The following is a 15,920-nucleotide window of genomic DNA, read 5'->3' as shown; positions in this document are numbered from 1 at the left end:
GGCAATGTTTATAAAATCACATGAGTTTGTTCAGAACGATCGTCGAGGCACAAATTTAGACGAAAGCCCCCGGTCCATTGCCAGCTCGTGCGCGTTCATGCCTTATCAGCATCTGTGGTCTAACTAAGCGAATTTGGCACCGATGCCTGTTTGCTGGGAACCGCTTCTATCACAACAAGCAACACTCGCCGTTCTCAAATCTCACTTCGATCAATTTCTCGCCACAGAGAATCCAATTATTCCCAACTGCCCGGATGAAACAAACATGGCGGCCTCCGTTTGGCGAAAATCTGGTATTTTGGAATGGTTCGTGCCAAGCGATGCGTTAGATTTCAAATTCCTTCGATAACGTATCGACTATATAAACACAGGTTTTAATACTGACGTAAGAGGACCTTCCATGGCGATCACCATGAAGTGGATGCGTAGTATCTGTCTGGCGTTCGTGGTGTGGGGGTTGCCCTCAGGTAAATATAGTTAAATACATTAATTCATATCTCGGTGGTCTTGACGATGCCTGCTTCAACACGGGGCGACGACAACATTCATGACCCGCTAATGGGTGTTTCACCCTTCTGTTACGCAACGAATCCCATGTCTCCTTTTTCAGTGCAATGTTCTTCAAAATGGCATGATGCATTTAATTTGTGAGGAATAATTGAGTACAACTTATCGTCCATCGATATGTTATAACAATATTGACTTGATACAGATGTCAGCATGAATCAACAATAATCTTTTTTCTTGCGCTGATTATGATATTATTAATAAGATTTTTTTAAGTAAAGCGCATACATGCAAGACTGTTAAGATCATATAAATAACACACTGTCAGATATGTGAAAGTGATAATATGCATGACAGTTTGTTTGTTTGTTGTTTAACGCCGAACTCAGCAATATTACAGCTGTATGACGGCGGTCTGTAAATAATCGAGTCTGGACCAGACAATTCAGTGACTGATATCATGAGCATCGATCTACGCAATTGGGATACAATGACATGCATCAACTAAGTCAGCGAGCCTGACCACCCGATCACGTCAGTCGCCTCCTACGACAAGCATAGTGGCCCTATACAGCAAGCACGGGTTGCTGGAGACCTATTCTAACCCATGCATGACAGCACGTAATATAATGGCAATAGCCGGTTTGAGGTTAAAGCGGTATGTATTGCTTAATTTAATCGGCAGTTTTTGACGGAACTATTTGTTTACACATAATAAAGATAAATAAGGTTGTGAATGCTTGTAACAGGGTGCAGTTGTCTCGGTAAGGAAGAGAATGCAAAATGAACGGTTTGATATTAAGAGGAACTGATTAAGGAGTCAGTGATCTGGAGTTAGTGTAATTATATCAGAAGTTCGCGGCGTTACAGGGGAAGTGAACGGCACGTCGTCTAATGCTGTTGTGCAGCTGCCGGAGTACTTGAGACCCGCTGTTAATAACCAGGCGGCTGATTGCTCGGGAGGAAGTTGGTCGGATAGGTGAGCACGAAAGTGGAAGCAGTTCTGGAGTGTGTGGGTGTGTGTGTGTGTGGGGGGGGGGGGGGGGGGGGGGTGTGTGTGTGTGTGTGTGTGTGACGCAGTGAGTGGGTGGGTAATGGTAGGGGAGGGGTTGAGGAATGGACTCGCGCTAGACAGTGGTAATGGGAGAGAGGGGGTGGTTGGAGGATAGAAAGCGGATGTGGAGTTGACTAACATGTGTTGTCTGAAATGTGTATAGTTTACAAAAACAGTTGTTGAATTATCTCAATAAAATATAACAATCTGGAGCTGGAACTGCAGCAGAGACCATATAATAATGTAGACTTGCCAACTGTTATAGACTTGCATGGGCTGTATTGAATGTTTGTTTGAGGGTCTGTATGAGGCGTGAGTGGTGAGGTGAAATGGGGTTTAACGTCGCGTTCAAGATTATTGCACTCATATAGCGACGTGCACGTGTGTGTGTGGGGGGCGGGGGGGGGGGGGAAGAGAGTTGTGAGGAGGTGACGGACGGGAGAATTGTGGGTTGGGCGAGGGAGACGCTCGATCGGAGAGTTAAATCGGCGAGGAGAGGATAGGCAGAGTAAATAAGGATAGAATAGGATGAATATAGAGGAGACTTGGTGAGGAGATGTTGACAGAGGGTGGGGGTAACGATGGACAGTGGGGGAGGACAGGTGGGAGAAATCAGCAGAATGAGGGTTAGCTGAATGAGAGAGAGAGCAACACAGACACAGATATACACACATGGTGAGGCAACGAGGAAGATAGAGAGAAAGAGACGGCGTTGGATATAAGTCGAAATACTAAAAAATCAAAAACATCTACATGTGTATTTGTTCTTTTATTAGTTCACACTAAACATGTCTTTATCCACATGGACAAAATGTCAAAGGAAAGCATCTTTTGTTGTCGAACAAACTGTGGCAAATTCCTCAGAAAAAGATAACACGGAGTAAGGTCGCACAAGTCTGTAAGAGTCACCACATCGCCCAACCCTGACATAAACAATCTTCAGTAATCTTATAGCCAACAACCTCCTGCAATCCTGCCCTCGCCCAGGGACAACCTATTGATCAAACTGCACTGTATGCATAGAGATTTAGTCATCTATTCAACAATCTGTCTACGGCAACTCACGGTATTCCCTCGCGGGCCATTAGGGGTTCAATGGACGACCGCTTCATCGATCGTGATTCTGGTAGCAATTAAGTCTGCCAACAACATCGGGTTTCACCGCCAGATCCCAACAGGTGTCTCAAACTCTTCGCCTCTGTGTTCGCCATTAGCGTCTTACGAAATACCGCATCAGTCGTTGGCAGGTGCTTCGTTTAAATCAGTTGAGAAAGAGGTGCAAATGTTCGTGGGGTGACGAACAATGGGATGTTCAAGAAATTGGCATAAAGGTTATAGATTTTATGAAACTTTTCAGAGGTACCATTTAATACCGTTTTCCTTACCTAGGTTGGCACTATAATGTTCATATAATGTTCACTGCCCTTTTTTCCTTTTACGCCAAATGGAATCTCTTTCGGCGGATAATCGAGACTGATCATTCGCTAACGTTGACGTTTTATATTTACAAGACAATGACTATTAGACTTGTATAGTTACTATATACATGCACAACATATTTTTGGATAAGGTGGTACTGGTGGCCCGGTGGTCTAACGAACTGTAATTCACTTTGCAGTGGTGTGTCCCTTTGGCGGACCAGAAACGTATGATGGTAGGTTAGAATCCCAGATTCGGCTGAATATGTTTCAAAGTTTGTCCTCGTCACACCGCTGTTAATACGTCTAAGACATGCATCATTTCGAACATGCCAGGATTTAAATGACCCGTGACGATTCGGGTTACAATAGGTCTTCAGCAACCCATGCTTGCCGTGAAAGGCAACTATGCTTGTCGTAAGATGCCACTAACGGGATCGGGTGGTCAGTCTCGCTGACAAGGTTGATGCATGTCCTCGTATCCCAACTGCGTGGATCGATGCTCATGATGTCAATCACTGGATAGTCTGGTTCAGGGTCTATTATTGACAGGCCGCCGACAAATAGCTGGATTATTACTGTGTACGGCGTTAAACAAAAAAATAATTTAAATACTGTTCAAACCGTTAAAACCAAACTCACGCAAGTCTACTGATAAATACGTTAGTGTGACCAGTGTTCAATGAACAGGTATATCTATTAACTAGTTAAATCGTGACTGATCGGATGCTGGTGTGTAGAAAGATACACAGCGATCAAAAGGGAAGCGGGCTAATGGCAATATGACGATACAACATAGCTTTATAGCATGAGGCATAACACAGAGACAACTGGACCCGTAAGAAGACACGCGATATATTTCCGTAGCTATTTATAGATGTAGATGGCTATATTTATTTTCCAATTTTGAAAACATTATATCTGACATACCCGATGTATAATGTGTGACATGAACAGTGCTATGCACTCGTGACGTCTTGGGCTGCCATTATTCACCCAATTAGCCTGAAGACGACTATAGGTTCAGTTGGACATGCCATATTTTAGCTTCCATTATGGTAACGAAAGTCCTATGATACTTTCATGGGTTCTCGGTCCCCGAAACCCGTTGCGCTGCGATTATTAAGTTTTATATTCGTAGTCTACTTCAATGAACTATTCATACGCTGGAAGATGGTTTTTTTCGTAATGACAAACATCTATGACCAGTGCAGAATAAGGCGTGTTTTAAACTTATAACAGACATAGAGGAGAGAGAGAGAGAGACGGGGGGGAGGGGGTTACGAGAAAAGGATGGGTCGTGAAAAAGGATAGACACGAGACAGAGAGAGAGAGAAAGAGAGAGAGTCACACATGAGACAGAGAGCGGAGGGTAGAGAGAAGGGGGGGGGGGGCGAGCGAGAGGCCCGGAGACGCACGACGAAGACACCCGACACACTGTATTCATCAGTGTGTGCAGCGCACGTACATGTATCAGGATACCTACCCGTGAAGATCCTGGTTAGAATATGTCTTCAGCAACCCATGCTAGGTGACTAACGGGATCAGATGTCAGGCGCGCTAACTTGGCTGATGCATTTAATCGTATCCAGATTACGTGGATCGATGCCCATGATGGCAATCACTGGATTGTCTAGTCCAGACTCGATTATTTACAGACATATGGCTGAACTATTGCTGAGTGCGGCGTTAAACAACAAACAAACACACATTAAAAGCACGAACTGAAAAAAATCTACGTGCAGATGTATTTAAAGCGCTATTGCCACTGCTAAATATAACCGCTCGCAGCTGATTGTCGATTTTTACCCGAATTGTAACCAATCAAAACTCAATCATGTTGAATGTTTATCGCTACGAAAATGGACATTTCTTAAAAAGCGCAATTGATTTACAATGCTGTAAGTATTATTCCTTATCGGCGAAGTGGCTTGTTTTTACTTAAACGTGTTAGCATACATGCATCTATCTTTATGATCATCGCGATATTCCAAGTGGCGAGGAGAATAGTGTCTGAATATTGCAAGGAATAAATGGGCGACTGTTGGTTGTTATTAGACACAGTGTGTGTGTGTGTGTGTGTGTGTGTGTGTGTGTGTGTGTGTGTGTGTGTGTGAGAGAGAGAGAGAGACAGAAAGAGAAAGAAAGAAAGAGAGGGATTACGAGAAAAGGATGGGTGGTGAAGTAGAGATAGACGATAGAAAGAGAGAGAGTTTCACACATGAGACAGAGAGACATGAGACATTGTGATTTAGATACACAAGTATGTTTGTTCCTTCTCCACCAGTGTGGACCAGCTACCCCATCCCAGACGAGCAACTGTTGTATGAAGACCTGATGAGGAATTACCAGAAGTCGGTCCGCCCCGTCATCAACGCCTCCTACACCCTCATTGTCAAGTTCGCACTCCGACTCAACCAGATTGTCGGACTGGTGAGAATGTGTTCCCTTATAGTCTAGGTTATCTGTGAGATGCTTCACTATCTCTGAATGACGTCTATCCCCGTCACAGATAGCAGATATCCCCAGATAGCAAGGGCTCATCCTTTACTTAAAATGCTGGAATCTGGAATGCAGACACGTCATCAAACTATAGATGACGTCATATGTTACCTTTATCAACAAGCAATTAATGAATTGGCCAACAAATTTCTATTATTGACATAATTTGTAAAATATAAAACATTTTTCTGAATTTGTAAATGAGAAATGTTTTATTAACGATTTCTCTTGCACGAGATGAAATGAAAATGTATATATTGCACTAGAGTGTATTATCCTCGGTAAATCTTATCAGTGAAAAGAGGTTGATGCTGGAGACGAAACAAGTGGCTGGTTGAGTCTACTCTGAGTAGATGGTGGGGGTGGCAGGGTGTTGACCCACTCGTCTAATTCGTAGTTGCCTCCCTTCGGCCTGCCAGAAACCTGTGATAGTGGGTTCGAACCCCGGTACGCATTGATTATGGTTCAAGGTTTGTCTGAAACATACCCGTGCTCGTGGGTTTTACCAAAGTGGAAAACGTCTAAGACCTGCATCACTGTGTTTGATATGAAACCTGTCGGCCCTTAAATTCCGAATAACATGTTTAAAGCAGAGGTAATATCTTTTTCACAATCATGACTTCTTTAAAGTAATGTATCAGTAAGGATTAAGTCAGATATAATATATTTGTATGTAAATACGAGTAGCATCACTTTGGAGGCCCTGTCATCTGGGGCACCACAATTCGTGGGTGCCAGAAACATAAATTTTGATCGTGGGTTCGATACTCGTTTAGCCGTGATTATGTTTCTAGCTTTGTCAACACAACACCTGTGTATGTGTTGCTCCTGACTGATCTGCATCACTCACTCACTCACCCAACCACCCACCCACCCACGCACTCACTCACCCACCCACCACCCTACAACACACCCACGCACTCACTCACGCCACTCACTCACTAACTCCGGGGCAGACAGAGTTCCTTAGTGCTAGTGACAACCGACTGTTGAGGATTGGGGGTTATCATGTGTGACCTGCTTAAATATGTCCTCTTGGTCAGAAGCGCTGATCGTTGCCGGTGCTGTATATAACCCCTGGCCAGGACTCGATTCTTTACCGGTTGTCATGATATAGCTGGAATATGGCTGACGTTCACTCAGTCGCTGATCTCTGCTTCTGTACTTCTCTCTTATTAATCATCAGCGAAGTCGCCTATACTCATAACAGTAGGGACACGGGTGGCCCAGTCGTCTAAGGCGTCGCGATTCGCTGTTGGGTTTGAATCCCGGTTCGCCCGATTATGTTTCCAGGTTTGTCTGCACCATACCCATGCTCGTGGATTTCACCAAAGTGGTAAACGACTGAGACCTGCATCACTTTGGGCTTTTCTCCCACATTACGCTGACACGCCGTGACATAACTGAAATACTGTTCAAACCGGCCTTATAATTGTAACATTGCATTACCAGAGCCGGAAAACTTAACCGATGGTGATGCGACCACATTGGTGTTTTCGTTGACGATAGTCAGAAAAGACTTTAAGGGGCATAATTAAATGTTATGGATCTTAATTATTTTAAACCATATTTATTTTCAGGACGAGCGGCAGCAGGTTCTTACAAGCAATGTGTTTATTGATCAGGTAAGGCAACAGCGAGGATTTCAACTATGATCAAAGAGACGACATTAAGTAGTTTTTAGTACTTGTTCAACTTTCTTGTAAATTAGCTTGCTTAATTGAAAAAAAAGGTTCTTAAGTTCATTTATTCCACATTTAGGAAATTTGGATTCGGCAGCAACGTAAACAGGTTAAAAATATTACTACTACTTATAAAGAGGAATGGTGGGTTATTTCATGTTATTCGAAAACTAGAAGATTGGTGAGGGGAAATTGGGTTTAACGTCGCGTCCAAGATTATTGCACTCACATATCGACTTGCATGCACGTGCGTACGTGCGTGCGTGCGTGCGTGCGTGCGTGTGTGTGTGTGGCTGCTTGTACTAGTCCGGACTGATGCAGTTTTATAGTGCTAGCTCACTGAGATACCATGCCGCAGTTTAACATGAATACCCCACTCAGACACGGTATACTGACTACGAACCGACCAGTCCTTGTTTTAGCCCCTTAATGCCGAGCGCCAGACAGGGTAACAATAAGTACCATCTCTCAACGTCGTTTGGTATGACGCGGCCCGGGATCGAACCACTTGAATTACTTACTTTAATTGTAAATGAAGCTGAACATACCCAGTTGCATGGCAATATGGGATACTATGCGTAGACTTTCCCTTTCAAATTTTGAGTGGTATAGATTGCCCTAGTGTTGGTCCCTATGAGAAACGTTGGCGCCTTGAGCAGTGGCGTCGGGGCTTTGAAGGAAATTAGTGGCTTTATAATTGGTTACTTCAAAGGCAGTTGGTTCGTAGCAGTACTTGAAGTAGTAAACGCAAATGACATACTGGCCGTTGTTGAGGTTACATCCATGGGTTAAAGAGCAAGAAGCAGATAGAATCGTGTTAGCCTATCTCCCCTCCCAGTCCCCGGACGATATTTTATTTCTGGGACTATTTGTCAATCTCGGAAGCGTGTATGTAGTTTGTAGAGGACTTGGCAAAACATAGGAAAACCACTTACCAGTGAGGCTCAACAGGGTTGCGCTGAGACTTAACGGGGTTGCCATTCTACTGATTTCTTACTGTCCCTTTCTCGTTCTCAATCTCATTAAAATCAGATCTTAGTTCTCGCTTTGTTTAGCGGCAGCGAGAACGTAGAATTGATGTTAATGAGACTGCTCTTGTCTGTGATTGGATTCTTTACTGACGCTTTCATCCTATGCTGAGGTTGATTTCTTTAGTTCACGTTATCTCTATTCTGTGGTTGATTATTTATTACCCTTTCTCTATTCTGTAAGTAAATTGTTTCCACTTTTCACCAGGAATGGGTGGACGAGAACCTCGCCTGGGATCCCAAAAACTACAATGACATTCGCTCACTCCGCGTAGCCGGCAGTAACGTGTGGCTGCCAGACACCTTCATGTTCAACAAGTAAGGAGAACACTCCATGGATGTTACCCCTTGTTGATCAGCTATATGTCCCGTTGTCTCCTGTATATTTACTGTAACTAATGACCCTGCAGAAAAGGACATTGTTTTGGTAGCAGCCGCCTAATATGGCCAATAGCTACAAGGTGTGACCTGGCGGATTGTGTGCCATTATACCCCGAAAACGTCCATCGTTCTTGTACTGCCGACAAGGGCCTTGTTCCACAAAACGATCTTCGTGCTACGAGTGTCAACTTCCATACTTCAACATAGACGTCCGATAGTCGTAGCGCTGAGATCGCTTTATGGAACGGGGCGGGGCCCTGTGATGGCCCCGACTTGATTATTTACGGTCGACATGGAATACGTGAAATATTGCCAGCTGCGGCGTAAAACAGTATTTACTCCCTTAAACTAAGTGTTAACTGAATATCCAGGACTCATGATAAAATATCTGCATTAAGAAACTTGTATGCAATCAAAAAATGTATGTATATATGATTTTCGTCCTCACTCAGTGTGATGAAGCAAGTAACACTATATTTGATATCATCCCTGGCCACGGGAGTATGTTGGGGCTTTTATATGCAGTGTTTATATATGTAATGATATGTATACTTATGATCATTTGTGATTTGGTGGTCGTTGTGGGGGGCATGTACAAGAAAATCATGTCCTTAATACATGTTTGCATTTACAGTAAACTACGGATATAACGAACTTAAAGGGACCACTAATTTTAGTTCGTTATAACCGTAGTTCGTTATAAGCATATATACATCATAACTACAGCAAATAGTCGGGACAAAAAAGTAAGTTCGCTATATCCGTCAGTTCGTTATAAGCGTGTTCGTTATAAACGTAGTTTACTGTAATAAGCGCCCCCTCAAATCACAAATGATAATTTCCCATATCGGTAATACATCTTACAGCGCAGACGACGGATCAACCGGATTCATGAGCGGCACCTTTGTCCAGGTACACAACGACGGGAGTGTCATGTGGCCAGTACCGGTCAAACTGAAGAGCTCGTGCAAGGTGGACATCACGTACTTCCCGTTTGATGACCAGAAGTGTATTCTGAGATTCGGGTCGTGGATCTATAGCGGTTCCTGGGTGGACTATGTTACCATGTACAACAACACACCAATCGACATGGCGTACTACGTCAACAACAGTGAGTGGGAACTACTTTCAGTGACGTTGCAGAAGAACAACCGTCAGTACGAGTGCTGCCCGGATGCGCACCCTGATTTGACGTTCATTCTGCATATACGTCGTAAAACATTCTACTACATCTTTAACATCATCGTCCCGTGTATCATGCTGTCGATACTGACGCTGTTGACGTTCTGGCTGCCCCCGACGTCGGGGGAGAAGGTAACGCTGGGGCTGAACGTCTTCCTGGCGTTCTCCATGTTTATGTTGCTGGTGGCAGAGGAGGTTCCGGCCACGTCGGAGGCAGTGCCACTCATTGGTAGGTATAATACCCGTGATGGTCCGGGGTAGAATAGGTCTTCAGCAACCCACGCTTGCCGTAAAAGGCGACTATGCTTGTCGGAAGAGGCGAGTAACGGGATCGGGTGGTCAGCCTCGCGCTGGTTGATGCATATCATCGTATCCAAACTGCGTGGATTGATGATCATGGTGTCAATCGCTGGAGTGTCTGGTCCAGACTCAATTATTTGCAGACCGCCATCATATAGTTGGAGTTCGGTGTTAAACAACAAACAAACATTGGTAGGCATACCTAGTAGCGAGCAAGTGAGTGTGATTTTACGCCGCTTTGAACAGTATCTATAACACAGCGTGTAGGCTTAATGTGAGACGAATACCCGGATGCACGTGATCGTTGTTTACCAAGTTGATGAAACCAACGAGCATTGGTAAGTTAAGTGTGGTAGTTATGTGTGATGAGGTAGCCTTGTGATTTTAGCTTCGTCTTGTAACGTCTAAGACCTGGGCTCGATTCCTCATATTGGTACAACGCGTCGAAAAAGTTGTAATTACGGCAGAGTGATGATTTGAGCTTTCTTCGTCGCACAGACGTTCCTGCTTTGATTTTAAGCAGGATTTTCTTGTCGGGGTTAACGTGTACTTACTTATCAACCAACCATGAGTGAATGTGATTTTACGCCACTTTGGGCAATATTCGAGCATGTTACGGCGGGGTCAACATAAAATGGTACTCATGTGGGGAATCGAGCCGGGGCTGACGGCGTGGCGAGTGAACGCTTCAACAACTAGGCTACCCCGCCGCCCTACTCCATTTGACATAAATAAGAATTCTTAAATTTAAAAGATATGACCTTAAATGAATATCGTCTTTGAGGCTAAAATCAAGACACTTTAACTGTTGAATACAACCAACATGCGTGGTATAGACACGCATGCACCAGTGTATTTCTGAAGCTAATGTTCCAAATATATATTATTTTTAATAAATGAATAATCCTAATATTTTTACCTGGGTTATATTCATGTGTAATTCTAATATAACTACTTCTTTAATAATAATAATATCCCAAATACATGTTATTTGCAGGTATCTATCTGTGCTTGGTAATGACGATGACGTCGGTATCTGTTATCATGGCCGTCATAGTCATCAACGTCTACAACCGTGGGATGAAGATGAGGCGTGCTCCTGTCTGGATGAGAACATTAGCTCTCAACTGGCTGTCTAAGGTCCTTCGTGTCAAACACGACATAGAACTAGTTGCAAGACACGTAGTACTGGTAAGCAATACGTCACCATGTTGCATATTCGAGGCAAGGGAGTTAACTGACTTTAACAGTGAAAACTGGACTTTAATAGTCAGGTAACTCCCTTGCCTCGGGAAGATGCTTATGTTTAAATTAGACAACAATCACTTACCGGTAGAGCAGGACATGCTTACCCTTTTCGTGAACACCCGGTGTCGTCGCTGACTTTCAGTGATCTATTCATATAAGTTTGCCTTTTATGCTAAGTGGAATCTGTTTCGGTAAATGTTTGACACTGATTATTCCCTGCCGTTTCGTATTTTGTATCAATTACAGAGGAAGCCAAAATCTTGGAGGTATCAATTCAGCGTCCACCCCAAGGGCTCCGTTATCAATCAACGAGGCTTACATTATCTTGCTAATTTTCAATTGTTTTTTTCTATGCTTAAATCCCAACTGGTAGTTATAAGGGAATTCCATTGTGACGTATTTAGGTCACATGTTACTTCAGGTCTTCCAGCCTTTAGATATCACTCGATGGCTTCCTTAAGGGTTTACAATGAGAGCCCATTGGTCCAGAAACACCCAATCTCATTAAAATCAGATCTTAGTTTTTGCTATCGCTAAACAAAGATCTGAGGGCATCCCATTACGGGTCACGTCAGAACGACCTCTTCGCGAATTTTGACCGACCAATGAAATGACTGACAAGAAATCGACATAAGCCAATCAGAAGGCTGCTCTTTCGAGCTTTACGAAACTAGTTTCAAACTGGCGACTACGCTTCGGAACATATTTCGACGTATTCTCGATTAAAAAAATTAAACCTGATAGGAAGAACATTCTGGAATACCATATAGATGGCCTAGTTTGTATGGATATAATCATAAAACCCGTAACTTTCGTTCGGAATACCCCCATGTTAAATATTTCGTGGTTGCATGATTAGAAAACACATTCCGACTGTCACTTTCATGATCTGGTAAGCGTCGCTCTGATTGGTTGGATGAAAGGTCGTTCTGACGTGACCCGTAATGGAATGTCCTCAGATCTTTGTTTAGCGATAGCGAGAACTAAGATCTGATTTTAATGAGATTGAGAAACACCACATGCCAGGCATTTACTGTTGGAACATGTCCTTACATCAAGCTCCTCACAGTGCTCTGTACTGTCTCTGCCACCAGTCACAGCTCCCAAACTGTGATAGGCAGCCACAACCATGCTTGGAGTCGAACTCGCAACCGACTGCCCGTTATGTTTACAAACAAGTGATGACTGCCGTGACACCGAATAATCTTTGCCCAGCTAAATTATTTTCTTTGTTTGTCAATTTGAATTGAAACTATCATGTAATTGGTAGATTAAGAATGTAAGGGGGAAGTTGGTGATTTTCCGTTCGTCCACAAGCTCGAACCAATCTGATTCAACAAACAAAAAGTTTAATTCATCTGGGAAATATGTTTTGAACCTTTAAAAAATGTATTATGATAGCATTCCCAAAGACATAAACAAAAGTATATACCTAACTACATTTGGGGTTAGAGTGCAAATTCAAAGATGCTTGTTTTGACCGCTCCCAAAATGACGGCAGCAATGTTATCGAGAGCATAACGAAGACTTCACGCGCTCGGGGGAGCTTGGTCCCAATATATGCAAAGGGACATAACTCAGTACCCATGATTCGTTGATCTGGAAATGCGCTATTGGTGACTAGTAAATGTAAATGGTCCAGTTTGCCCTGTTCGCCCTGATTTTAGTTCTAGGTTTCTTCAAGGTGGCGTTACTTACTGTTCTCGTGATCATTTGTACTGGTCATATGTACACGAGTGAACAACGCCAAAGGTTTCAATAACTTAATATGTCTTCTAATTTACAGGAGGACCACTTCTACGAAGTAACAAAACGCCCTGATAACACAAGTCAGATCCGCAAGACTTACTCCAAGTTTGATATAAACAAACCCATCAACAGCCCAATTTTCACCAGACACAACAACAACTCGGAAGGGTACCAGCCAATCAGACCACACGTTAGAAACCGAAGGAACAGCATCGGGGAGCATCCTGACCAATGGCACGACCCGTACTATCGCCAGGACGACCACGAGCCTGTCCACAACGGACCCCCGGGAGCATCTTTCAGCGAGGACACACCGCCCTGTAATATTGTTCCTTCCGTTCTTATTGAAAGTCCCAATGCAAGTCAAGCACCCGCTGTGGTTATCCCCAATCAGAACGCCTGCTCACTTCAAACAGTCCTCCACCAGAATACAAACGCCTACCAGAGTCAGGTCGTGTTCCAACACCCCCCTGCATCAACTTCAGGCCAGGCGATGCGGTTTGAAGAAGCTACTGACGGTGATTCTGATAGTGAAACGGTTAATTCCATCCCCCATCTCAAGAAGGTGATCGTGGCCGAGTGGCAGAGGATTGCCGTTGTCGTGGATAGGTTCCTGTTCTGGTTCTACATGTTTGTTACCTTCACATCCTACCTCATCATCCTCATCATTGTCCCTGCTCAGCACTACACCCACGGCAAGCGAGGCATCTTCCAAGAAGGGGGATTTCAGCCTACTGACATATAGGTTGTGGAAGAGTGCCAAAACAGTTGGGGAGGAAGACCATCAAGGGCATTATGCCATCGTCTCTCTCGGAAACCAATACATCTGGACGAAAAATTTGACGAGGCTAAACAATGCTATTAGCACCATACATTTAACATGTATTTTGTGGAGGATTCTGGTTGGTCATAAGTGTTATTGTAGTGTAGCCGAGAGAGAAACCACTGCGGGCATGTGGCTTTTATCATGTTGTGTTGAACCTGACATATTAAATGACAGTGTGATCAAACACCGATCTTAATGACACGATTGATGTTTAGGCAGGTTATGGAACTTTTGATGCCGGGGCTGTTTGGGATATTCAGTACAGTGGAAAACGTTTAACTTCACCTTTCGGTACAGTTCAAACAGGGATGGATTCTGTACAATGCTCAAAATTGTTGTACTTCAGTCATTTTAGACGAATATTTGTTTATATTGCCAGTGCTGTTGGTTTTCAGAGACCTAAAAGAAACATTTTTTTTATCCAGAAAGTCATTTAATACCAAATTTTAACTTGTGAATCCATATTACATTGTTTTCAGTTGATACACAAGGGATGCTGATAATCGGCAATGTTGAAATTCAAGCAAGTACAATCTCGACGAGTTGATTAAAAAACTGGAACTTTGGGGTTAAGGTGAGAGAGTGAGTGAGTGAGGTGGGTTTAACGCCGATTTGAACAGTATTCCGGTTATATCACCGTGACAGCCTTATGTGGGAGGGAAGCCAGAAGTCGGGCAGGTCTCAGATGTTACCACTTTGGTGAAACCCACGAGCACGGGTATGGTGCTGACAAGCCTGGAAACATAATCGGGGCGAACCGGGATTCGAACCCACGATCTAGGTCTTAGCGCGTCCAGGGAACCCAAGTCTGCACAGTGAATTAGACGACTGGGCCACCTGGGCCTCCTGAGGGTTAGAGAACATGTTGACCCTGGTGAAACTAGGAAGTGTTGGGGTAGTGGATTCTCCTGGAACTGGGGGCACGGGTGGCCCAGTCGTCTAAGGCGCCGCGATTCGCTGTGCAGAGTTGCGTCCCTTGGGCACGCCAGAAACCTATGATTGTGGGTTCGAATCCCGGTTCGCCCCAATGATGTTTCTAGGTTTGTCAGCACCATACTCGTGCTCGTGGGTTTCACTGAAGTGGTAAACGTCAGAGACCTGCATCACTTCGGGCTTTCCTCCCACATTGAGCTGACACGCCGTGATATAACTGGAATACTGTTAAAAGCGGCGTTAAACCCAACTCTATCACTATATCTTCTGGAACTGGCGTTACGCAGTCATTCAAACCAGTATGATCACGGAGCACTGATTTATATTCCGGGGACGGAAGATGCATACACCATAGAGAAATCACTCGTTAATTCCTAACACTGTTGCTATGGTAGATCAGTTGTGTTACTGAATGGTTTGTGTTAAATGTATAGCTCAAACAATTTTAGAATGTCATGTTGTTCATTTACTACAGTTTATTTACAGCTGACGAATCCTGATGGGGCTTCTTCCATTGTTACCATAATAAACATTAATTAGAAACAAATAAGTTATTTTTTTCTTTTGCACCGAAAAGTACGAGAACCACGAATGTGGACTAACGTAGGGTATGAAAAAGGCAGATCGCTTTCCTTGGTGTTTGCATATTCAAAGTGGTAAAGGTGACTCCATATTGGTGAGTGAGTGAGTATGGTTTTACGCCGCTTTTAGCAATATTCCAGCAATATCACGGCGGGGGACACCAGAAATGGGTTTCACATGTTGTACCCATGTCGGGAATCGAACCCGGGTCTTCGGCGTGACGAGCGAACGTTTTAACCACTAGGCCACCCGACCGCCCCGATTCCATATTGCGATGGTCATTGTCACGTATCCAATGTATTATGTATCCCTTTTTTTGTGAGTGAGTGAGTGAGTTGGGTTTAACCCCGCTTTGAACAGTATTCCAGTTATATCACGGCGCGTTAGCTTGATGTAGGAGGAATGTCCGAAGTGATGCAAGTCTCAGACGTTTATAACTTTGGTGAAAACTACAAGCACGGGTGTCATTTTGTTATCAATACCCTGGAACCAGAGTTTCATTTTGGTGACCGATTCAAATGTCACGAT

At 43.8% G+C, this 15,920-nt stretch overlaps 1 protein-coding gene across 1 annotated transcript; it reads left to right on the top strand.

The window, feature by feature from the left end:
• The first annotated feature begins 224 nt into the window (after window positions 1-224).
• Window positions 225-14,914, top strand: LOC124151497 (neuronal acetylcholine receptor subunit alpha-10-like). Its single transcript, XM_046524002.2, has 7 exons — window positions 225-467; window positions 5,267-5,412; window positions 7,062-7,106; window positions 8,400-8,509; window positions 9,439-9,983; window positions 11,052-11,245; window positions 13,089-14,914. Exons 1-7 carry the CDS (start codon window positions 401-403, stop codon window positions 13,794-13,796), a joined length of 1,815 nt encoding a protein of 604 aa, XP_046379958.2. The 5' UTR covers window positions 225-400; the 3' UTR covers window positions 13,797-14,914.
• Window positions 14,915-15,920: the final 1,006 nt, after the last annotated feature.

This window comes from Haliotis rufescens, unplaced genomic scaffold (genome assembly GCF_023055435.1).
Source record: "Haliotis rufescens isolate VD_foot unplaced genomic scaffold, xgHalRufe1.0.p SCAF_4, whole genome shotgun sequence".
Taxonomy (NCBI): Eukaryota; Metazoa; Mollusca; class Gastropoda; order Lepetellida; family Haliotidae; genus Haliotis; species Haliotis rufescens.
This window is presented reverse-complemented; position numbering and strand designations above follow the sequence as displayed.

Bases quoted from the DNA above. Each gene is read 5' to 3' on its own strand.
- LOC124151497 (XM_046524002.2), top strand. From the start codon at position 401: ATGGCGATCACCATGAAGTGGATGCGTAGTATCTGTCTGGCGTTCGTG. The intron at 468-5,266 runs GTAAATATAGTT...CTTCTCCACCAG, and splicing joins GGTGTGGGGGTTGCCCTCAG to TGTGGACCAGCTACCCCATC. The intron at 11,246-13,088 runs GTAAGCAATACG...TCTAATTTACAG, and splicing joins TTGCAAGACACGTAGTACTG to GAGGACCACTTCTACGAAGT.